This window comes from Sorex fumeus, unplaced genomic scaffold, assembly GCF_029834395.1.
Source record: "Sorex fumeus unplaced genomic scaffold, SorFum_2.1 ptg000036l, whole genome shotgun sequence".
In the NCBI taxonomy this organism is placed as follows: Eukaryota; Metazoa; Chordata; class Mammalia; order Eulipotyphla; family Soricidae; genus Sorex; species Sorex fumeus.
In genome coordinates this window covers 5,317,252-5,341,541 of record NW_026606093.1, presented here as the reverse complement: position 1 = coordinate 5,341,541, position 24,290 = coordinate 5,317,252, and the positions used below count along the sequence as shown (strand labels likewise).

General features: G+C 41.9%; 1 protein-coding gene across 1 annotated transcript in view; it reads right to left on the bottom strand.

Annotated features, from left to right (window-relative positions):
• The window catches only part of KDM5A (lysine demethylase 5A), a 90,527-nt gene that overhangs the window by 34,032 nt on the left and 32,205 nt on the right, over positions 1-24,290 (bottom strand). The window contains exons 11-20 of the mRNA XM_056117925.1: positions 20,625-20,806; positions 18,277-18,439; positions 15,915-16,034; positions 13,162-13,356; positions 11,110-11,291; positions 10,324-10,448; positions 9,352-9,502; positions 7,542-7,656; positions 3,956-4,311; positions 1,984-2,122 (exon numbers count right to left, since the gene is read on the bottom strand). Coding sequence (XP_055973900.1) covers positions 1,984-2,122; positions 3,956-4,311; positions 7,542-7,656; positions 9,352-9,502; positions 10,324-10,448; positions 11,110-11,291; positions 13,162-13,356; positions 15,915-16,034; positions 18,277-18,439; positions 20,625-20,806 — 1,728 coding nt within the window. The remainder of the gene's footprint in view (positions 1-1,983; positions 2,123-3,955; positions 4,312-7,541; positions 7,657-9,351; positions 9,503-10,323; positions 10,449-11,109; positions 11,292-13,161; positions 13,357-15,914; positions 16,035-18,276; positions 18,440-20,624; positions 20,807-24,290) is intronic.

Below are 24,290 nucleotides of genomic sequence, written 5' to 3'. Positions count from 1 at the left end.
TGTGCAGGGCTTATTCCTGGCTCCGCACTCAGGGATTACTCCTAGCAGGCTTGGAGGATCATTTATGGGGTGCCAGGGATTGAATATGGGTCAGCTAAATGCAAGACCCTACCTGCTTTACTATTACTCGGTTTCCCAAAGTTCTCTCTTTACACTTCTGCTGGCAGACAACTTTGAGTACTGGGGTATTCAGAAAACAATAATTTTATACCAGTTCAATTTCATTTACCCTCTTTCTATTTCATTTATCCCTGTTATTCCCCACACCTTTGGTTTCCCTATGTCTTAGCTGACAGACTATAAAGATGACAGGAAGTTGCAAATGCTCCTGGTGTGGCACTTGCAAATTTCTAGCTGTCTAAGCCACACACCAGGTGTGGTGCTTGCAAACAATCTGGGAATGCTCGCTGAGGTCTGTACTAACTGTGGTGCTTGATGGTAATACTTGCTGGGAGTCATTGCAGTACTTAGAAACACATTTTTGCCAGAAGTCACAGTCCATGGTTACGGAACTCAAATATCATTTTAGTTTTGTTGCTTACCTAAGGGTCACCCCCACTTTTGTAGTGCTTCCGCACCCAGGCCAGCTGGAAATTGCTTGCAGCATCAGAGTTTAGAGAGCAGAGCCATCAGACTCAAAAACAGAAGCACCACGGAATCATACTTAGTGCATGAGGGATACTCGGGGTTTGAATTCATGACCATATACTTGCAAAGCAGGTTACTTTAAGCCCCTAAGCCATATACCCAGGCAACCCAGAGAGACACTGGGTTTCATCACTTTAAAAGTAATACAGTTTTTAAAAGTTTCATCACTTTAAAAGTAATACAGGCAACCCAGAGAGAGAGAAGTACAGCAGATCAAATATGTGTTGAGCTGAATTCATTTCCCAGCATCACATATGGTCCCCCAGTCCTGCAAGGAGTGATTCCTGAGCACAGAGCTAGGAGTAAATCCTGAGTACCATCCAATGTGGCCAAAAAACAAAAAAAGATGAAGAAGGAAAAAAGTTACTAACAGGAGGTCAGAGACAGTCTAGTAGATAAGGAACTTGCCATGAATGCGGCCAACTCAGGTTCACTAACTGGCACACCATATAATCCCGAGTCCTGCTATACGTGATCCTGAGTGCAGAGTCAGGAATAAGCTTTGAGCATTGCTGAGTGTGGCCTCCACCAAGTAAGTAATTGATGCATATGGTGAAAAAAAAAAAAATCAAGGAATACATGAAGAGTCACTTGCTACCTAATATTAGAGCTGAGCATCTACTTTTGTCATTTTCCACAGCAGTTAAAAGGGGGGAGGGGGAGGACAATGTTTAATAGGTGGTATTTATTTTAAAACATATAATCAGAAAACAATTTTTATTTAATTTTTTGGGTGGGGACGTTTGGGCCACACCTGGCAATGCACAGGGGTTACTCCTGGCTCTGCACTCAGAATCACTCCTTGCAGTGCTTGGGGGACCATATGGGATGCCATGAATTGAACCTGAGTCAGCTAAGTGTAACATAAGTGCCCTCCCCACTAAACTATCGCTCCAGCCCAGAAAAAGTTACTTTAAACATTAGTATTTTCGGGTCTGGGGAGACACACCAGCAGTGTTCAGGGCTTACGACTGGCTCTGCACTCAGAGATCATACTCCTGACGAGTTTGGGAGACCATTTGGGGTTCTGGGAATTGAGGCCTGGTCAGCGCGTGTAAATGCCCTACGCACCTTACTATTGCTCAGATCCTTAGACATTTCATTTTCTTTTTGGGTCACACTCGGCAATGCTCAGGGGTTACTCCTGGCTCTGCACTCAGGAATCGCCCCTGGAGGTGCTCAAGGGATCATAGCGGATGACGGGAACTGAACCTTGGTCAGCCACGTGCAAACATCCTACCCACTGTACTAAAGCTCTGACCCTCTAAACATTATTTTTTCATGCTTTCTATCCTAAGACAGTGTTATCAGAAAGAATAATTCAAGTCTCTTTACCTGAATAGCTTCCACTTTAGCTGTCCATTCTCGGGCCTTTTGTAAGGCTTCTTTAAGAGACAACACATTGGGTAGAAAGGCTGGGATGTTCTTGGCTTCATTTACAATGCTTTCTAAACTTGCCATGCTGTGTCGTGGCCTAAAAGAACATAAAAGAAGGGTAAATAAATGGGAAAAAGTCAAACTACCAAAATCAAGTGTTTAAGTCTGTTTACACCTGCAGTTAGGCATCAGCCTGAAAAACACCATCAGTAAATCAGCAACAACTGTTTCCTAGATAGGCATGAAATTTTCACAGGACAACAGCTGTGGCTCCAAAACCACATACCCAACCAATAATAATAGTAAAATTAGCACTGTCCTCCCATTGTTCCATTTTCTCGAGCGGACCCAATAACGTCTCCATTTTGAGACTTGTTGTTACTGTGTTTGGCATATTGAATACGTCACGGGTAGCTTGCCAGGCTTTGCCATGCGGGCGAGATACTCTGGGTAGCTTGCCGGGATCTCCGAGAGTGGTGGAGAAATCGAACACGGCTTGGTTGGGCCAGCCGCGTGCAAGGCAAACGCCCAACCACTGTGCTATCACTACAGCCCATCGTAAAATTAAGTCTTCAAAATATAAAAATAAGTTAGTGTACAGTCAACATGGGTGAGTGATTGAAAATCAAGGGGGGGGGGAGTAAAATGTGGCAGTAAAGAAAGATGCAATCACACTAAGTCTTAGCAGACATAAATTTTACCAAAAAAATATAATGAGCATGACTGGGTAGTTTGAGTGTAAGGGAATAGACGTATTTGGAGCAAAATGGAAAAGGCTTTATATCTAGGCTGTGCTACTTAGTTATGTGATCTCTTTTAAGCAACCCAGTTTTCTTCAATCCCACAACAGAAATTCTTCTAAACTTAAATATTTTTTAAATATTTAAAAAAATATTTTCACAAAGAACACTAGTCAAATTAGTTGACAGTCAAACACGATGCTTTACTAAATCAATGGGGTGTCAATGCTAACAGATATCTGTCTAACATGATTTTGTTTCCATGCCACATCTGGCGGTGCCCAGGGCTAACTCCTGGCTCTGTACTCAGGGATCACTCCTGCAGGGCTCAAGGAAACATATGGGTTGCCAGAGATTAAACCCAAGCAGCTGAGTGCAAAGCTAGCACCTTACCTTCTGTACTATCTCTCCAGACCCAATCATACTCATTTTTCAAGATTCTACCTAATTCTTTCTTCTTCCACAAGCCTTGCTTCTAACCATTAAATTTAATGCTCTCTTGGGGACTGGAGCAATAGCATAGCAGGTAGGGCATTTGCCTTGCACGCGGCTGACCTGGGTGCGATTCCCAGCATCCTATATGGTCCCCTGAGCTACCGCCAGGAGTAATTCCTGAGTGCAGAGCCAGGAGTAACCCCTGTGCATCACCGGGTGTGACCCAAAAAGCCAAAATAAAAAAACCATTAAACTTAATGCTTTCTTAACCTAAATCTTTAATTCATAGCAGATTTTCATACAGTGGTTAACAGTAATGTACTGCAATAAGCTTTATATTTCTCAGGTCTTTACAGGAAGGCTCTAAAGAAAAGATACTACTTTGTGTCATTTAAAGTACTCTGCATTTGCTGTGCAGACTACACCTGAAACTCTCTACATAAAAACCTAAAAAGATGTAAATAAAATATAAAACATATTTTATATGCGTAAAATATAAATATATAAAATAAATATAAAATCTATATAGGAATATTGGTGACTGGTCAGAAAACACAAATCTCTTTGTTTTGGGGGAAGAGGCCATACCCAATGTGCTCAACACTCCAGAAGTGCTCAGGGGACATGCCTCCTGCTTGGGGTCAGTCCCTGGCACAGCACGCACTCTGTTGAGCTATCTCACCGACCCACTGTATGTTCCTCCTCTAATTCTACTGTCTGAATTAACAGAGGTAATGCCACGAGTATGCGTTCACCTGGCCTGCAGGCAGACCTTAGCCTTCTCCTCCCATCGTTCCGAGACCGTAAGGAGCTCCTGCAGTTCAGCCATTGCTTTCTCCACAGCATGATGGGGTGCTAGTCCCACCCCAGAGTCTATCAGTTTCTTCATAACATCCAAAGTGACTTGCTGTGGATCTGACAAGGTCAGTCGAACTTCATCCAACCATCGAGCTTGTTGTAGTTCTTGCTTTAGTCGAGCTAATTCGGGTAACTCAACATAGAGACTAGACCCCATATCTATCAACAACTGGAGCTTGGAAGAATCTGGGGTTTCATCCATCATGGCCTCTTGAGCTCGTTCATGAAATTCTTCCACATCATCCAGCAGATTCTGAAAAGGTCAAAATAAAAAATATTTTAAAAATAAACAAAAAAAACAAGTTTAAAAGATATAAAATGAATATGGAATAGTCACAGTTGAGGCAATTATTAAATTCTAGATAATTTCACCATATAGCACCTAATAGGTACGATAGCTAAATGCATACAGATGCTTCTTTGTAATCATTTACAATCCTAATTTTAAAATAATGCGATTAAAAAACAGTCAATGACTAGAGTCAGAGAAACAGAGTGGATAACAGTGCTGTGCATACAGCTGACCCAAGTTTGATCTACAGCACCACATATAATCCTCTAAGCAATACCAGGAATGATCCCCGAGCACAGAGCCACAAGTACGCCCTGAACATAGCCAGGCCCAACAACAACCCAAAACAAAAGACAACAACAAAAAGACATAAAAGGACTAATGACTACTGACTTAGATGTAAGAATGACTCCAAAGCGTTAAACTAAACATGCAAAGATCTTGTCTCAAAGGAACTTATTTTTCTAACAGGCAATTCCAGACAATGAATACATAAATGTTTATTGTGCCATGAACATAAAATAGGGCAACATAATAAAGGCCAGAAGGCATAAGTGGGCATATAACTTTGCAATGGCAATCTTAGAAGAATCAAAATTACAATGAGGTAGAGATGGGAACCATATGAAGATCCGACAGAAGACCAATTCAGTTAGAGCAAATAACTGCAAAAGCTTTCGAAGAGCAATAAGCTTGGTGTTCAGTTTCTAAATGACAAGATGAGCACAGTTGAAAAGGGAATATAAAGACTAGCTCAAGTCAGATAACATGGTACCTTGTTGAGTATAATGAGTTCGGATTTCAATGTAATGGATCTGGAGGCCCACTAAATTTTAATTAGAGGGAACTGAAATTTGATTTATATTTTATAAAACCGTTCTACAACCTGATACTAAATAAAAAGTAAAACTGTCAAGGACAAGAGAAGAGCGATCAATGAAGAGGGTATTGGAGCAGAAGTGACAGTCCTTGCACATGAACGACGCAGGTTTGATCCCCAGCACCCTATATGGTCCTCCAAAGCATCTGCCAAAAATGATCACTGAGTGCAGAGGCAAGCGTAAGCCTGAGTACTACCTGGTGTAGCCCAAAAACAAAACAAACCAAAAAAAGGTTACTGAAGTCATCTGAAGAACAGATCCTAGAGCAGTGCTTCTCAATCTTTTCTGAGGCACCTGGTTCCAACCTTGTTTCCTTCCTGTGGCCTCCTAGTCTTATGCCTAAGGCTGCCATTATTTTCACCTTGGTCACAGAGAGAGCCCTATGGTCCCCGAATTGAGAAAAGTTGGGTTCGAACATTTTGAACAATGGAGATGATGACAAACAATTCACTCTGGGATATTTCTGGGAGATGAAAGCACTTGTTAATTAAGATGGTATATAAAAAAAATAAAGGAATCAAGAATTTAGATTTTTTAAAAATATTGTTTTTGTTTGTGGGGTTAAGAGGAGGTGGGCGGGGCAGGGTGGGCATACTTGGTGTGCTCTGAGGCTAACCCCAGCTTTGTGGTCCTGAATGCTCCGGGCACTATGTGGGAAACTATAGGCTCTCAAGAATCAGCCCACGATCAGTACATTGAGCTCTCTCTTTGACTTTCATTAAAAAACTTTAATTGGGGGCTGGAGCAATAGTACAACAGGTAGGGCACTTGACTGGCATGCAAATGGTTCAAGGTTCAATTCCCAGAACCCTATGTCTCCCAAGCCCACTAGGAGTGATCACTGAGCACAGAGCCAGAAGTAAACCCGGAGCACAGCCAGGTGTGTGTGTGTGTGTGTGTGTGGGGGGGGGGGGGGGGGGGAGGAGGGGAAGGCCTTAAAATGTGGCTCCATGGTATACCCAATGCCTTGCTTGCCTAAGGCTCTGATTTTGACTCCTGGCACCTCAAAAAGAATGGGGAGGTAGCCTTTTAATCTGTGAAAAATAAAATGTGATGAATGCAACTTGGATAGGCATGCTGCATAAATGAAAAAAAAAAAAAACACTTGGAAAATTTAGGAATCAACAAGATACAGGTGATATTTACTGTCACTGGAGAAATAACATAGCAGGGATTTTAGAGGAAAAAAAGGCCAAGACATAAAATAGTCTGACATTTAGCGGTCAAACTAAGAAGAAAACAAAGCAGAAAAGATCACTGAGAGTAATTGTGAATGAGCTAAGAAAACCAGTTGTATGTGGAGTCACAGATATTTAGAAAGTTTTTCAATAGCAAATGAATGGTATTAAAATACTCTAATGAAATACATTAAGACAACTGACAGAAGAGTAAACAAGTTTATAACCTTTATAGAAATAAATTTTTATATTCTACCTATTACCAAATATGATGCAAATTACAAAAATATGATTAACTGTACAAATTTTAATATACATTTTCAAGGCTTTACATAATCAACAGAAAAACTAAAGATCTGGTAACTTCCATTTTAAGCTTATGAACCATTTTTTTTTTTTTTTTTTTGCTTTTTGGGTCACACCCAGCCTTGCTCAGGAGTTATTCCTGGTTCTGCAGTCAGGAATTACTCCTAGCGGTGCTTGGGGGACCATATGGGATGCCGGGGATCGAACCCAGGTTGGCCACGTGCAAGGCAAACGCCCTACCTGCTGTGCTATCGCTCCAGCCCTGAACCAATTTTTTTTAAATCATTTCTTGTATCTGTATCAAACGGAAAGAGAGACCAGGTCTACAATTTATATACTTAAAATTCTCAACTAGTTATACTGTCAGAATTTTAAAAAGGGAAAAGAGACTAAGAATGAAACCCAAAGATTCTGACTGCCCAGGAGCAGAGTGATCATTCCCTGAGTGCGGAGCCAGGAGTGCGCCCTGAGCAACACCAAGTATGGCCCAAAAATGAAAAACAAAAACTCATCTTGAAGCTGGAGCAACAGTATACCAGGTATAGAGCTTGCCTTGCAGTCATCTGACCTGGGTTCAATTCCCAATACTCTGCACGGTCCCCCAAGACCCTCCAGGAGTTATCTCTGATCACAGAGCAGGAATGAGCCAGTGTCTGGCGTGGCCCAAACCCACCACCATCCTACCGCTGCAAAAAATAGCAGCAAACATGAAAACAAATTAAAAATCAAACAACCGCAACAACTAAAGCAGTGTAGATGCAATATTCTCATCACAGCAGCCGATTCTACACAGGATATTATCCGAGAAAGGAAAGCAATACTTTACCTTTACTTGTCGAGCTTGGCTGATGACACATGGCAGACTAAAAAGCTGCTGAACAAAGGCCTTCAGTTCTTCCACCGTGAGTTTGGTCCGAGTCCTCCCACTCTCTGGGCTCTGCCTGATGTGAAATAATATTGAAGCGTAAGAAAAATTCTAAGCCCGTCTGATAGGAAAGAGGCTTCTTTTGATTCAACATTTCTGAATCATCTATACCTGCTGATCAGCACCTGCCTGGTTGGCAGCCTACGAACTGGCAGTTCTGAGCAAATTGGAAGACAGCTGGTTTTCGGCCTTTGCATACCTGCGGACTAGCATTGGTCCATGGACTGGTATTTGAATAATAGTGTTTAGGAGACACCTAATGCAATGATGATCACTTCCAAAGAATTTTAACTCCCAAGCAAAAAATTTGTAAGTCTACAACTGTACCTCATGGTGTTTCACTAATAAAAATTTAAAAAAAAAAAAGAATCTTAACTTTCAGTTACCTGAAGATTCAACTCTCCAACTCATAGATCTTCCTTTTACAAGTACTAACAATTTCAAGCATTCAGTAAATTCCTCCATTAAAGTAGTAACATCACTGATAAAATTAAGCCCCGTGTCTCAAGAAGCTTAAGATGTGGAACAAGGCCTTGAAGGCACAATGCAGTGGCTTACTGCTCCTGCTCCTGCCTTTTAAGCAGGCGGTCAAGTTCAAATACCTCATGTCCCACATGCTCTCTGCACAATCCTGTCAGCTTTGCTGTCTGCAATTGCTGACATTGTAATCACGCTCCAACTGTACCAGTCAGTTGTGTGTGACGACCACAGAACGGGGCGTGATCCCTGTGGGCACCACAAAGAAATGGTGAGCGCCATCAGCAGAAGTGCAACCCCTGGCAAGCACATAGGTGAGCACCACACTAAAGGCTTGTAATAGTGAGCAGCGTGTAGTGGAAGCACAGTAACCTGAGAAGTAACCTCCAGCGAGGACCACAGACAGGCATACGTGCAGCCCCTGGTCAACACAACAAAAACAACAATGAACTGAAGGGCAGGGAATACAAAGGAAGATGTGGGAAACATCACTACTCTGGTACAAGTGTCAACTCACCCTTAAAATTGGATTTGTGCATATCTACTTTCCTAAGAAAAGGGGTCTAGGTCAATGAAGTTACAGGTCAGCAGTAGAACACACGCCTCATGTTCGTGACGACACAAGAGGTCTTAAGTTTAATCTTACTGAAAATTACTCTGCCACCACCTACCTTTATGTATATCATTTGTTTATTTTAAAATATTAATTTTATACCCATGATAGGCTAGGTATTTTTAAACAAGAAATACAGAAAACAAAATAACACCTCCCAATATCGTTATTATAGCATACATTCTAATGATGTCAGGGAGGAAAGAAAAAATAGTCATTTTAGTGTAACAGGTGTTTACAGGGTAAGGACAACAACAAAGCGGTATTATAAAGAATTGTCAAAGAGGCACCTCCAAGAGTGAGATATCTGGGAAATGTCAGGAAAGAAATTACCTGGTTACTAGGGGAAGAGAACCCCAGGCAGAAGGAAGAGCAAGCATGAAGGTTCTAAGAATACACCTAGAGTACATAAAGAACAGCAAGGGAAGGTGGTTTGCAGAGTGGAGCAAGAGGGCGAGAGTGGCAAGAAGTATAAGTAAAACTAGGGCATCATTGGTGGAGGGACAGGCAAGAGCATAAGAGATTCAAGATCATGTCAATTTCACGGTCAGTTTAATTTCTGAGTCTTACTCTTAAAAAACAGAGGAAATCCCTGCGAACTTCAACTGTCCTGAGTCTTACCTGTGTTTCTGCTTTTTGCTCAAAAGCAGTTGAGCCACAGAAGCACAGGTCTCAGCTTCTTTAACAGCATCCCTAAGTTTCCGAAACAGATCGTTTTCTGGGTATTTCCTGTCCTCAGCATCTTCCAGCATTACCCGTAATTCAATCAAGTCTGTGAAAAGGCCATTTAAAAATATTTACCAATCTCTCTCAAGTGAATCATCAACCTACTGACATAAATATACCACAGCTGTAAAAATCTTAGCAATGCAATAATAGATTACCAGTTGATCAGAACTCATATAATTTCTCTCATGTAAAGGAATTTCTTTGTCATTAAGGCTAATATTAGAGGTTAGAGAGAGCACAGCAGACAGGGTGCTTGCCTTGCAGACAGCCAATGTGGTTTCCATCCTGGTACTCCACATGGCCCCCAGAGTCGCACCGCTATCATCCTATATGATATCTGCCACAGAGCCAGGAGTTAAGTCCTGAGCACCACCAGGTGTTATCCCAAAACAAAAACACAAACCAAAAAAACATACTTTAATGTTAGTGCACTAGTAATAAATGGCTTCCCAATATGTAATATATCTATGCCAGTTAGCTATATGTTCCATTTTATATCAAATTTTAATGAACTTTTCTTTTTGGGTGTGGGGGCACACACCCACCTGGGCTCAGTGCTTACTGGTGCTCTGCATTCAATTATCACTCCTGGCAGGCTCGGGAAACCCTATGGAGTGACAGGGATCGAACCCATGGGTGGCATGCAAGGGAATCGCCCTACCATTATACTATCTCTCCGGCCCTTGTATCAACTTTTTCATTTAGAAAGATTCACAAATAGAAAATTATGTCTACTGTCAGACCATTAACCTCAAATTTCATATGAATTCTAGTATTTTCTTAATGGAGGCAAAACAGAGAACAAGACTGCTTTTAAAAGTGGTAATAATTTCAGAGAATGCACACAAAAGGAGAGAACTTAACCTTTCTTGTGGCTGAAGTTGGCAGACAACGCTTCTGTAACACGACTGACCCAAGTGTCGTAGGACTGTGCCCTGACTTTCACACCATATAACAGAGAAGGAAGATCTTCTAACGGGTAGCGGTATCTTAAAAAACAAACAAACAAAAATCCCACAAATACATAGCAATGAAAATTTCAAAAGACCAACAGCAACTTGAAAATAAGTTAAAATTTTAAGGGGGCTGGGATGCAGCTTAGTAATAAAGCACACACTTCATATGTGTGATGTCCTGAAATCAAACTTCAATTGCCCCACACCAAAGTATGTATGTAACACAATTATTTTTAGGGAAGTACAATGGCCAAGACAATGGGATACTTGGTCAAATAAAGATCAAATAAACCCACAGAGTTTTGATAGAGAAGAATCAGATACATCAAAATAAACTAATAGGGGCTAGAGCGATAGCACAATGGGTAGGGCGTTTGCCTTGCACGTGGCCGACCCAGGTCTGATTCCCAGCATCCCATATGGTCCCCCGAGCACCACCAGGAGTAATTACTGAGTGCATAAGCCAGGAGTAACCCCCCTGTGCATCGCTGGTTGTGACCCAAAAAGCAAAAAATAAAATAAAATAATAAAAATTTAAGTTTAGTTGTCAAATTTAGGCCCAGTACTAAAGGACTGGTCCCCCAGGAGAGAAAAGATACATAAGCTATGAAACTACCAGATTCAGAATTAGAAAGAATATTAACGCTTGGTTTTAAAATGCGGTAACGGGATATTTTAAGAAACTTCTGGATACCTAAGACATTTCTTCTGCATGGGGCAGGGGCACAGATCCGTTGGATGGTAGAGACAAACAAGTCGCTCAGGATTACAGGAGCATGTGAGAGCAGAGAGAAAGCATGTGGTTCTGCATGCTGAACACTGTCGTTCATCGTCAGGAACAAGTTCAAATACTTCTTCTTCTGACATCAGGACACCCTGAAATAAAATTATTCTTTCTAGTTTGTGAAGCATCAAAGAACTTGTCATTAACCTTTTTGCTCCGACTTACGACATAAATGTGGGAGTTAAAATAGTATAGCATCGGACTCATTGCCCTTCTCTCTGGGAAGAGAGCATAAAAGGACATACGCCGGAGTCATGCCTCCGGACCCCACGCCAAGCTGTTTCACTTGGGGCACCCTGGAGGGGGATGGGCAAGGTCCCTCTCCCAGGGACACAGCCCTGGCAGCCAAAAACCTCCAAAACTTAACCTCTGCCATGCTCACGGCCGCTCTCCAGACACTCGGGCTGAGCTTCACCCATGAGTGAACTTTCTCCTGGACCAAATGCAGCTCCAGGACGTATCATACCTCACACCACTAATATTCCAAGAGTAGTACACCATATTTAGTGGGGTTCAAAGCACAAGACAAGCAATCTTAGAGGGAAATATATTTTTACAGATATATAATAGATATGTAAGCACACAGCCTCAACCTTCAACCACATGTTAGCAATCTCTTATAGTAGGGCTCAATGGGCCTTGGCTGAAATCCAACAGTCTTCACACACTTTCCTTTAAGGAAACTTTTTTGGATCACGGTTAGTGGTTTATTCATAACAAACAAAACAAAATGAATTACTTCAGTTTTGCTTTGGGGCACGGATTGGGGCTCAGGATGAAAACATCCCAATTTATGGTGGTGGGATCGGTGTTCGAATATTAAATATAATAAAATATTGTGGACTGCTTTATAAATTTTTTAATTTAATTACAAAAAATTTATACAGTACATTCTTTTGTTTTGGGGGGTGGGGGGCCAGAGCCAGAAATGCACAGGCCTTACTTCTGGTTCTGCCCTCGGGGTCTCTCCTGAAAGGCTGGAGGGACCATGAGGGGTGCTAGGGATCGAAGACAAGTGCCCTAACTGCTGTCGAAACACTTTCTGGAAATAATGATTAGCAACTTGTTTTAAATGTGCAAAACTAAACATCTGGACCTAAGAATGCATATGTGACTAATAAGACTTTTTAAAATGCGAAATTTAATAATTACAAAGTTCAAAATGGCCACTTTTGACAGGAGAATGAAAACTGCAATCAGGAGGTCAAAATAAAATCTACTTAGGCTAAAAGGTAGCACTGTCCTCCCGTTGTTCATCAATTTGCTCGAGCAGGCACCAATAACGTCTCTATTGTGAGATTTGTTACTGTTTCTGGCATATCGAATACGCCACAGGGAGCTTGCAGGCTCTGCCATGCGGGCGAATACTCTTGGTAGCCTGCCGGGCTATCCGAGAGGGACGGAGGACTCGAACCCAGGTCTGCAAGGCAAACGCCCTACCCACTGTGCTACTGCTCCAGTTGTCTCCCACGTGATCTAGCGGTCAGGCTAAAAGGTGAACTAAAAAATTTTAGTCAAGACTTTCAGGGTTACAGGTGTAAAGTAAGATTCACTATTAGGGTCATATGACTTTCCACAGGAAGTAAAATTAGCTGGATGGATGGCTGCGGAAGTGAAATTAACAGGATGGATAGCTAACCATGGATGGCTCAGTGGTCAATCAACTGCCTCCATTAGTATTTTTGTGTAAAACTTCTAAAGATAGAAAAATGAGGGGCCAGAGAATATACAAAGGGGTTAAGGCGCTTGTCTTGTGTATAGTCAATCCCAGTTTGGTCCCCAGTACTGTGTACAATCCCTTGAGAAGTGCCAGGAGTGAACCTTAAGCATAACACCAGGAGCAGACTCAGGGTACAATCCAACATCACCCCCTAGCCCCCAGGGAAAAAAATTCTTTCAAAAGGCCAGTTTTCATCTATTCCTCAAGCGTCAAGTAAAGGGAATATACTCAGCTAAACTCACCATTTGTACAACAGACTCTCTTAACCGTGTCTCTTCTTCAGTCATGAGAGTCAATTCTTTGCAGACCATGGCAGCCAGTCCAACATCTAAGCATTCTGGATCTGCTGCCATCTTGAAAATGAGTTCCTCATGTGAAAAGACACAGTGGCGTCTTAGCCGTCGGTAATGATTAACACACTGACGTCCAATGGGTAACTGAAAAACACGGAAAGATTCTCAACTTGAAATACTTGCTTATGCTGTATTTCAGAGCAGATCTATTATTTACCCTCGGATTCTTGCTTTTACTATAGGAATCAAGGAAGACAAAATCACACACCCCATTAGGACAGAAAAAGGTACCGTATGCATCAACCTTTCCATAACAGCAGGAACTGTCAAAATCTTCCCATGGAAAATTCCCTTATTTGCTGGAACTGCTGATTTGCTATTCATTCATTACATGCCATACAGACTCTTTAGACTTGTTTAACATAAAACTGCCCTTTCAGGGAAAAGAAAAAACTCACAGGGCCAGGGAGATAGCTTAACAGGCTGACCGCATGCTTTTTGCATGTGGGAGGTACAAGAGATTGCAATGTCCAGCACCACATGATCACATCTGACTGATGTTCAGGCGTAGAACCAGAAGTCCCGAGCACTGGCAGAGAATTCTGTACCACCTCCCTCCCCCAAAAAATAAAGAAAATATTCTTAGTCTACAAATGATTAAGTGGACATACTCAGTATTCAGATTTCCACAAAAGAAAACAAAGTGGCAGAGAGGGCAACAAGGAGAAAGGGGGTATCAAGAAAAGCACTAGCTTATGCAGCATTGACTGAAAATAAGAATAAACAGTAACAGTTAATACAGGGCCAGTGAAATAATTCAAAGGTCTGGAGCACATTTCTGGATGTAGGAGTCCCACGTGTGAGTCCCAGCACCACAGGACAGTGTCCCCTGAGCACCCACATTGGGAATAGCCCTAAAGCACTGCTAAGTGTGGCCCAAAACAAGACAAAAACATTACAGTTACTCTTCAAAGCAAGAACTGCTACCGAGAGTATCCCATCCGCACAGTAAAGCTGGCAAGCTCCCCGTGACGTATTTGACGTGCCAAAAACGGTAACAAGTCTCACAATGGAGACATTACTGGTGCCCACTTGAGCAAATCGATGAACAACGGGAGGACAGTGCTGCAGTGCTACCCAGTGGCTCTCAAGGCATACTCTTGGCTCAGTGCTCAGGGCATCACTCCTGGCAGTGCTCAGGGGTCATATCGGATACTGGGGATCAAACCTCTGTGAATTTGTACAAATCAAGCACTCTGCCCATTGTACACTCTCTTCAGCTGCAGAAGTATTTTCAAGGGGGAATATAAAATATATAAAATGGTAGAGAGGAAAGGGAGATGGTACAGTGGGTAAGACGCTTGCCTTGCACATGAGGACCTGGGTCCAATCCCTGGCACCCCATATGGTCCCCACAGTACCACCACAAGTGATGCCTGAGGGCAGAGCCTGAACCTAAGACAGATGTGGTGCCTACTCATCTCCTGCCCCCAAAAAAAGAAAAAGAAAAGAAAATGGCAGGAAAAACAACATCACCTAATTGTTCACGAAAGGAAAATAACAAAGGGGTATTTAAAATAAAAATCACAAGGGGCTGAAGAAATAGCTCAATGGGCTGGGCCAGAGTACATGCACTGTTTGCATATAGACACGTAGGAAGCCCAGTTCAATGAGTAATACCAAAGTAGAAAACCAGGATAATACCTGAATATTACATGATATGATCCAAAAACAAAACAAAACAAAACAAATGATCACAGGAGCAAGATAGAGACCGTGCATGGGCATATGCTAAAGATATGCTTTATCAGTACAGCAGACAGGGCACCTGCCATGCACATGCTTGACTCAAGTTTAATCCCTGGCATCCCATATGATCCCCTGAGCACCACCAGGAGTAATTCCTGAGTGCAGAGCGAGGAGTAAACCCTGAATGTTATCAGGTGTGGCCCCAAAACCAAAAAATAAATAAAGACATCCTTTGTATGCAGGAGGCCTGGGTTCAAGTCCCAGTACCAACCAATCTCCCAAGCACCACCAGGAGCAATCCTGCAACCACAGAGCCAGAAATTACAGGGGCTGTGCATCTGGCTCAGTAGTACAGTACACGCTTTGCGTGGGATATATATAAGATCCAAGGGTCAATCCCTGGTACTCAAAAATAATTAAAATAAACTAAAACTCAGAGCTAGCCAGCTGATTGAATGAACAACAACCAAAAAAACCTTGAAAAAATCAGATCCTGGGGCTGGAGCGATAGCACAGCGGGGAGGGCATTTGCCTTGCATGCAGTGACCCAGGTTCAATTCCCAGCATCCCAGATGGTCCCCCGAGCACCGCTAGGAGTAATTCCTGAGTGCATGAGCCAGGAGTAACCTCTGTGCATCGGAGGGTGTGACCCAAAAAACAAACAAAAAAAAAAATCAGATCTTTATAAAATTCAAGAGTACTTACAGCAATGGACAGAAGGAATCACATTTTCTAAAAATGATTCAGAAAATACCAATTGCCCATTTGAAAATTCAAATAAAATAATCAAAACAATGACTAGGTATAAGTTGTAACTACAACGGCCAATCCAGTCCCCACTGAAATATTCATGACTCCTACCCTCCGAGGTTATACAAATATGGCAATGCCACCAGAATGCATTTTCCAAGGGTGTTAGTAGACGTACAACAGCTACTTGCTATAGAACAGACCCAGTCAGCAGTACAGAAGTTCACAGCTTCAGCAAAGTTGTAACCCTGATTAAATCCAGAGTGATAGGCACGAGGAAACGTCACAACAAACTCGCCAGCACACTGATTGGTCCTGTACACCTAAATGAAAATTGAAAACAGGAATAAAAAACAAAACAAAAAAGGGAGACAAGATTTTATCAGAAGCATTTTTTTAAAAACCAAAAGCAACGAAACACTAACCTATATATATAAGAAAATAGTGACAGGATTTAAGAAGTCACCATTTTAAAGATAATCCTTCCTTTAAAATAGTCACTGATTATAAATTTTAATTCATGAAAAGAATTAGCAGCCAATAAAACACCAGAAGGAAAAATTTCACTATCGCTGACCTCCTAGTTTCCTAACTTGATAAAATTTTTATCAACAGAGAGTTTTTCTTTTAATTCTCATATTGAGTCATAAATAATGGCAAGGGTAGAATTTCCAATTTATGACGCTTTTTGAAACTAATGGGCTGCAGCGAACAGCACAGCGGGTAGGGCGTTTGCCTTGCATGAGGCTGACCTGGGTTCGATTCCTTCGACCCTCTAGGAGAGCCCGGCAAGCTATCGAGAGTATCTCGCCCGCACAGCAAAGCCTGGCAAACTACCTGTAGCGTATTTGATATGCCAAAAACAGTAACAACAAGTCTCACAATTTGTTGTGAGACGTTACTGGTGCCTGCTCAAGCAAATTGATGAATAATGGGAGGACATACATTCATTCTTAAAAGACAAAGCGGCAGTTACTCAATCTACTTTCTCGTCAAAGAAATAATACACATTTTATTATAATCTCAAGTTCATTAAATTTAAACTTTATCAGTAATCGAACACCAATTTCACTTGAAGAGAAATTCCAGCTACAAAATAAAGCATTTGTGTGGTCTTATCTAATCAAGGTTAAATTCCATTCTGCAGGTGACAGGGGGAAGGAGTGTGGGGAAGGCCCATACCCAGGAATACTCAGGGGTTACTCCTGGCTCAGGACACCATATGGGATGCTGGGGATCAAACCTTGGTTGGCCACGTGCGATGCAAGCAGCCTACGCTTGGTGCTATCACGTCAGCCAAAAGGCTAAAGTTACTTTTTTAATTTTCCTTTTATTATAACACTGTAGCACCGTCATCCCGTTAATCATCAATTTGCTCAAGCAGGCGCCAGTAGCATCTCCATTTGTCTTAGCCCTGACATTTTAGCATCGTAAACTTTATGCCCTCTTTTCTCTTACTGTATATTTTTTAAAAAATTTAAACTGAATCATTGAGATAGTTGTAACGTTGTTCATGACTGGGTTTAAGTCATACAGTGTTAAAACACCCATCCCTTCAGCAGCGTACATTTTCTGCCACCAAAGTCCCGATCCCCAGTTTCCCTCCTACCCGCCCTCCCCACTGCAGCCTGCCTCTATGGAAGACACTTTTCCTCTTTTTCTTCTTTCTCTTCCTCCCTCCCTCCCTCTCCCTCTCTTCCACTCTCTCTCTCTTCCCCCTCCCTCCCTCTCACTCTCTTCCCGCACTTTCTTGCACTGTTATTTGCAATACTGTTACTGAAAGGGTATCATGCAAATCACTTCACATCCTTTCAGTTCTATTCAGTGATCATTTTCAATTATCCTGTCATAATGGTCCCTTCTCTGTCCGAGCCGCATAAGAGTATTTAATATTAAAACTGCTTAAGGGGATGGAGCAGGTGTGCCCTCTCCGCCCAATCCAGATGAAACCCGGCAGTCACTAGCTTCCAGAAGCAAAACCCAGGTATGCGGCTTCCAGGACTAAGGCTCCAGGTCCCAAGGCAGCAGTGCCACCCGCTTGGGGTCCTGGCTGTCACGCCCATGATCTGCCTCCAGGCGCCACCTCAGCACATCAACAGCCTTGATCCAGAGACTCCCAAATCAATTTCAAAATGGATTAGCTCTCTACAGAGATGTCTCTGGACCCAACCACTTACAATTTTAGAATTCCAGAAGCACACAGCCACTTTTGCGGCCACACGCCCTCTCATGATATTCACAGTAAGCAATGGAAAATAAATTATCTAGCATCTGCCCCTGGCAGGCAGGCTTGAATGGCTGTGGGAAAATTCGAGCAAACCATAATGCCCAAAAGTCGAGAAAGAGAATGGGGGAAACTGTCTGCCACAGAGGCACGGGAGGGCTTGGAAGGGGGAGGATACTAGGGACATTGGTGGTGGAAAATTTGCACTGAGGGATGGGAGTTCGATCACTGTATGACTGCAACTCAAACAGGAAAGCTTTGTAACTGTATCTCACAGTGATTCAATAAAGAATAAATAAATAAATGAACTACTGAAGGGACACACACGAAAGAAGACTCACAGGTACACCATGTTCCATTAGCACATTGGGGTTCATAATGGTGACTAACTGATGTAGGAGATCAGGCTGGGATTCAAATAACTCGGGGGCCAGCTCCCTCATCACCTCCTCCAGCTGCTCTGCAGCATGAGACGGCACTCCATACCATGTCTTTGGCTCCCCCCTGGCAAAAGAAATAACTGTTTAGGCAGGTAGAACATGACACCAATGAAGCTGGGGTCTCTTCATTCAGAGCTACTTAAGTTTTCAACTGCTTGTTTCATAGCCACACACCTTAAGTCCTAGAAATCATCCTTAAATCTGGGCAACTGTTCATAACAACAGGTATAGCAAGAGAACACAGATAGGTAACTGTGTAGGTATCACTATTAGAAAAGCACATTATCTCTTTATGACACCACGAGAAGACACTTTATGAAAAGTACTATCCAATGAAACATTACTATGATTCTCACAATCATCAACACAAGTCAATGCTCTCCAGATACTTTGGTGTAACTCCTGAGCTTAGTTTTACTATCCAAGGAAGACAACACCAGAAACAGTCAAAAACCTGAATACAGTACTACCTACGAATCTTAAGGACCAAAGACTCAGCATCACAAATAAATCTGACTTTAGTAAACTAAAGTTCGTTTAAAATACAAAGTTGTACTGCCAGGAAATTAGTCATACTATCATGCTACTTACAGGGGAACTGAATTTCTTAATCCTAATAAAACGTACAGGGTTTTTCCTAATGGAAGTTACTAACATCATGAAAATGTTCTATGTTGTGCTGGCCAACACAAGAGCACCTAATCACATAAAAATATGTAAAGCATTTGAAATTTGATTAATGCAACTTAGACTTTTTAACTAGTCACTTGTAGCTACCATGTAATATGTTACATAGCACAAAAATTAAACAGAGAAAAACCAGTAGATTTTTCCCACTACACAGTGTGATCTGTATAGTTTCTTCCAAAAAGAAAAGAAAAGTATTAGTCACAATCGTTAATACTGGACAAAGAATTGGGTGGTAAACAGAAGTTCTGTTAAAGAAACAAAAAGTCAGTTAAAAAAAAAGGGGGGCGGGTAATGATATAGTTCAGTGGTAGAGAAATTGCCTTGCATGATCTGAGAACCGTAGCAAAAACTAAAGGAGAAAAAAAAAGGGGGATATGAGGGGACCACAAGGGATTTTGCACTTGGGAGGCCCAGGTTCGATCCCCAACACCACATGGTCCTCTGAGCACCAGCAAAAGCAACCCGTAAGTACAGCAACATGAGTAGCTCCTGAGCACCACCGGATATGATCCAAAACAAAGAATTTTATGAATACACATGCAATGTCACTTTTAGGAAAAATACTCTTCAAAAGAAAAAAAATTGAAACTTTGAACAGTAAAGGATAGGTTTTAAATTATATAAATACTAAATATCTGACCTGCTTTGCGGATCAAAAGATTTTTAGGGCCAGAGAAATGGCTCCGCATGAGAAGGCCCAGGTTCAATTCCCCGGTCACTGCCAGAAGTAATCCCAGAGCACTAAGTCAGAAGTAACTGCTAAGCACTGCCAATTATGGCGCACAAAGTCCAAAAAATTTTAAAAGATAAACAATGGTGTCTGAATAATAGTACAGCGGGCACGGCATGGTATGATCCCATGTGCCCTCTAGGGAGTAAACCCTGAGTGCAGAGCCAGGAATAAGCCCACACACTGGAGGGTAGAGCCCCCAAAACAAAACAAATAGATATACAAAGTGGGGTCAAAGAGATAGTACAGGCGGTAGGGTACTCGCCCTGCATGGAGCTAACCCCCCCATGAACCACAGCTACCCCCTATGAATGAGGAGGGAAAATCACTCCTCAGCACAGAGCCACCGCAGTCCAAGTTCTGCCAGGTGTGGCTCAAATATCCCAAAAAAAGAAGAGACAGACAAAGCAATTTTCACAAAGTTCCATTTGATCTAAACTCTGGTTTTGCCATTTGCAAATTCTTTGAAATGGAAGGTATCTAAAACATCGTACCCTAAAACTTCTAACACTTCTTAAATTTCACCCAAATTTTGTAGAGCAAATACTTTCATTTATTTAGGTTTGGGGGCCACACCCCACAGTGCCCAGGGCTTTCTCCTGGCTCTACCCTTTGTGGGCTTGAGGGACCACACTGGGTACTGAGGATTGAGCCCAGTGCCCTACCTAGACCCGGCAAATATTTTTAAATCACACTTCCTAATAGAACACCCTATTATTAAACCTTTAATATCGTCACCACCGGGAATGTAGCTGAGTGGAAAGAGCACATTTATCTTACAATGAAGCAAATAACTAAGTCACTATCTATTAAGGAAGACTGTACACACCAGTGCAAATAGTTGATTGAGTAACTCCAGTGATCTTCGATATGCCAGCAAAAAGAAGAGAAACACATCCCCACGTAGAGCCACGGCACCTTCATACCAGAGATGTCTACATTAATATGGGCAAGAACAGACTGTTCCAGGACAGGCATGTTATTCAAGTTCCAACCAGAAAGTGCATATTCCTATAAAATGAAGAAACGTAAATGAGATCAGAAATAACGTTAGGAAAACCAAGGAATTCTTTAAAAGAAATAAATAGGGGGCAGAGAGATCGTATAGCAGATAAGGCACAAGCCTTGCACTCAGCTAACCTGTTTGATCCCTGACACACACAGTCCTCTCTGAGCACCACCAGGACCATCCCTGAGCAGAGTTAGAAGTAAGCCCTGAATACCAATGTGCTCCAGAATACCAAATACTCTGAAGAGCCAATGTGCTCCAGAAGACCAAAAAATGTATAAACAATATAAATTACAGGAATCTATCATCTCTGTGTGCTTGACTGTCTACTACATGTAACATATTACATGTGTTCCCTGCTAGGCCAGTGTTTCCAAAATGAACACTGCTGCCCACTCCCAGGGTGGGGGGCAGAGAAGGTAAGAGAAAGGTGGTGGGCAGGGGGAGAGGGGCTGCAGCCTCAAGATGCAACGCGGCACATTTCCTGACTGTACGCTTAAAGATCAGAGCATTGTTTCTTTTCTAAAATGGGGGCAGGAGGCCAGGTAAATTGGAGAAACTCCGTATGTAGATTCAGATTTCTCTTTATAATTATTTCATTTTCTTTGCTTACTCTAAAACATGTAAGATTTCATGAAATTGGTAGCTAGAGACTCATTCAAACAGTTTGCTATTATATTTCTGTTTTATCTTGAAGCACAGATTCCCAAGATGCTTATCACTATATTTCTAGAATGGAGTCGACACTGTGAAGACAAGACATATTAAGACCCTTTATCCTGGCTGTGGAGCACACAACCAAACTGAGTTATTACCAAGAAGGTGCCTCTGGTCCCTTGAGTACTCACTGCTTGGGGAAGGCCCCCACACACAAGATGTGTCACCCTAATTTTGCAACAAAAATAAAGACTGAAATGATGCAGAAATTTACTACCACCTATGAACATCTCTAAAATATAATGCAAAATAAACGTTTTTGTTTCATAGACCTTCAAAAGAAAGCAGAAGTCCAATCTTTCAGAAACAAACAAAAAAAGGCAAAGCTTTCCATATTTTCATAGATTTAGTTTAATATAAGCAGCCATCCCTGAAGCCTCCTGAAGTAAACTTAAAAGTGTTTATCACCTTTGAGAAGAAGAGTTCTCAAGGTGGAGTTTGATTACTTCAAGGGACCTGCAGTCAAAATGATTTTCATATAAATCGAAGATGGTATTTGCAGGCTGGAGATCGTACAGCAGATAAGGAGCTTACAAACAACTCAGGCTTGATGCCCAGAACCACAGCAGTGATCCCTGAGCACAGAGGCAGGAATAAACCCTGAGCACTGATAGGTATGGCCAAAAAAAAAAAAAAAAAAAAAAAAGGCAGGGAGGGAAGGGGATGTTATTTGCTTTTACACCCAATTTTATTTTGTTTCTATATGGAGGCCATACCCACCAGAGCTGGGGACTGCTCCCAGTGATGCTTGGTGGAACATGCAAACCAAGGACACCTGCATGCAAAATATGAACTCCAGTCCTTTCAGCCATCTCCCCAGCACTTTCATTCCATTCTTGCAGAAGCATAAGGTACTGTCCAAATGATGTTCAAAAGACTGAATGCAGAAACAGGTAACAGAAATCAAGTGCTTTCTATCAGAGAACTGAGAACCTTAACCCCGATGCCTGGTGCTGAGAGGGAGGTAAGTTATCACTACATTTACTTTTGCACTTTGGAAGATTTCTAAAACTTAAAACCTCAAAGAGGTTAAACAGGCAACCAGAAGCCCCAAAGAATATCTGGGAACTAGAAGACAGATTTGGAGATATTATCTATATAGCAGCATAAGAAGCTATAAAAGTATACTTTAAAGATGACTTGATGAGCCAGGGATGTGGTTCAGTGAAAAACTACATGCATGAGTGAAGTCTTTGGTGTGATCACTAGCACTATAAAAAGCCAACTGTACTAGATTTAAAAAAAAAAAAAGACAGAAAGCAAAACCAATTATATGCTAACAAAACACATATTTAGGATTCCAAGACAGAAATAGCTTCTAAGTAAGTGATTTTTTTTTCCCTAAGTAAATGAGGATAAAAGGAAATACCAGACAAACTAATAGCCTTGACAGTTAGGGATACAGCTCAGTGGTAGAGCCTTATATGTTGGAATCCTGGACTTGATCCCTGAAGCCTCAAAAAAAAGAGTGAGAGAGCTGAAAAGCCTCTCTCTGTGTGTCCTGGGACAGGGCTGAGGGGTCTTATCTGGCAGTGTTAAGGGCTTATTCCCGGCCCGTGCTCAGGTCTCACCCCTGTGCTAAGGAACCATATGTAGTGCCAGGGACTACACTAAAGCCAGCCACTTGTAAGGTAGGTGCTAATCCCTGTATTATCTCTCTGGCACCAAGACTACACTTTTTGTTCATTTAAAAAAAAAAAACCTCCATTTATTGAAATAACAAAGAAAATAAGTAGAACCTGAAATGTTCTAAATAACAATAGCCCATAAAACAAACACTGTCCCCCTGTTGTTCATCGATTTTGCTCGAGTGGGCCCAGTAACGTCTCCATTTTGAGACTTCTTGTTACTGTGTTTGGCATACTGAATGTCATGGGGTGCGGGTGAGATACTCTCAGTAGCTTGCCGGGCTCTCTGAGAGGGGCAGAGGAATCGAACCCGGCTCGGCCAGGCTGGCTGCACGCAAGGCAAACGCCCTACCGCTGTACTATTTGGTTTTGCAGAGAGTGCATTTTGAAGGGAAAAAAAAATTCAAATTGAAAAATAATTTGATTACATATATGCACATGTATCAGGGATCAAAACTATTCATTTTGACTCAATACTTAGCTCCTCCTGGGAATACTATATGTTCGGAGTCAGACGTTTTGGTGCTCACTTCAGCTTCTTTCATTTAATGCCACTACTCTTGGGCATACAGTTCTTTAACCTTTGTATCTTGTTATTTTTAACATTATAAATTGAATTATTTGGGCACTGATTTACAATTACTCACAGCTGAGCTTCAGGTCTAGTTTTCTAACACCTATCCTGTCCCCAGTGTAACCTTCCCTCCACCAACAACCCCCATTGCCCTCCCAGCACTGAGCCTGCCTCTTTGACAGGCCCGTTCGTAATGTTGGGAAGTGCAGTTTGGATCTCACGCTGTGTAGTTTTGTGGTTTCTCTGGTTCAGATACACAGTTACTACCACTTCTTCCCCGGCAGCATGTCTGGAACGCCTCCCTGTTACCCTCCATCCGCCTCTTCTTGCTTTCTTTTCTTTCCATATCCTTAGGCCCTATATAATCCAGGTGATCTAGGTCTCCGACCCTCGATACCTTGTTTGTCCTTGCCCTTGTCCAGTTATTCAACACACCCCGAAAAGTGTGTTTATCCAATACACCAAGGCTATACTTTTTATTGTATTTTTATTTATTCTATACTCTGTGACTTCCCTATTTACATAACTTTGCAATTTATTTTTCAGTTTTCAGGCAAACATGCAGTG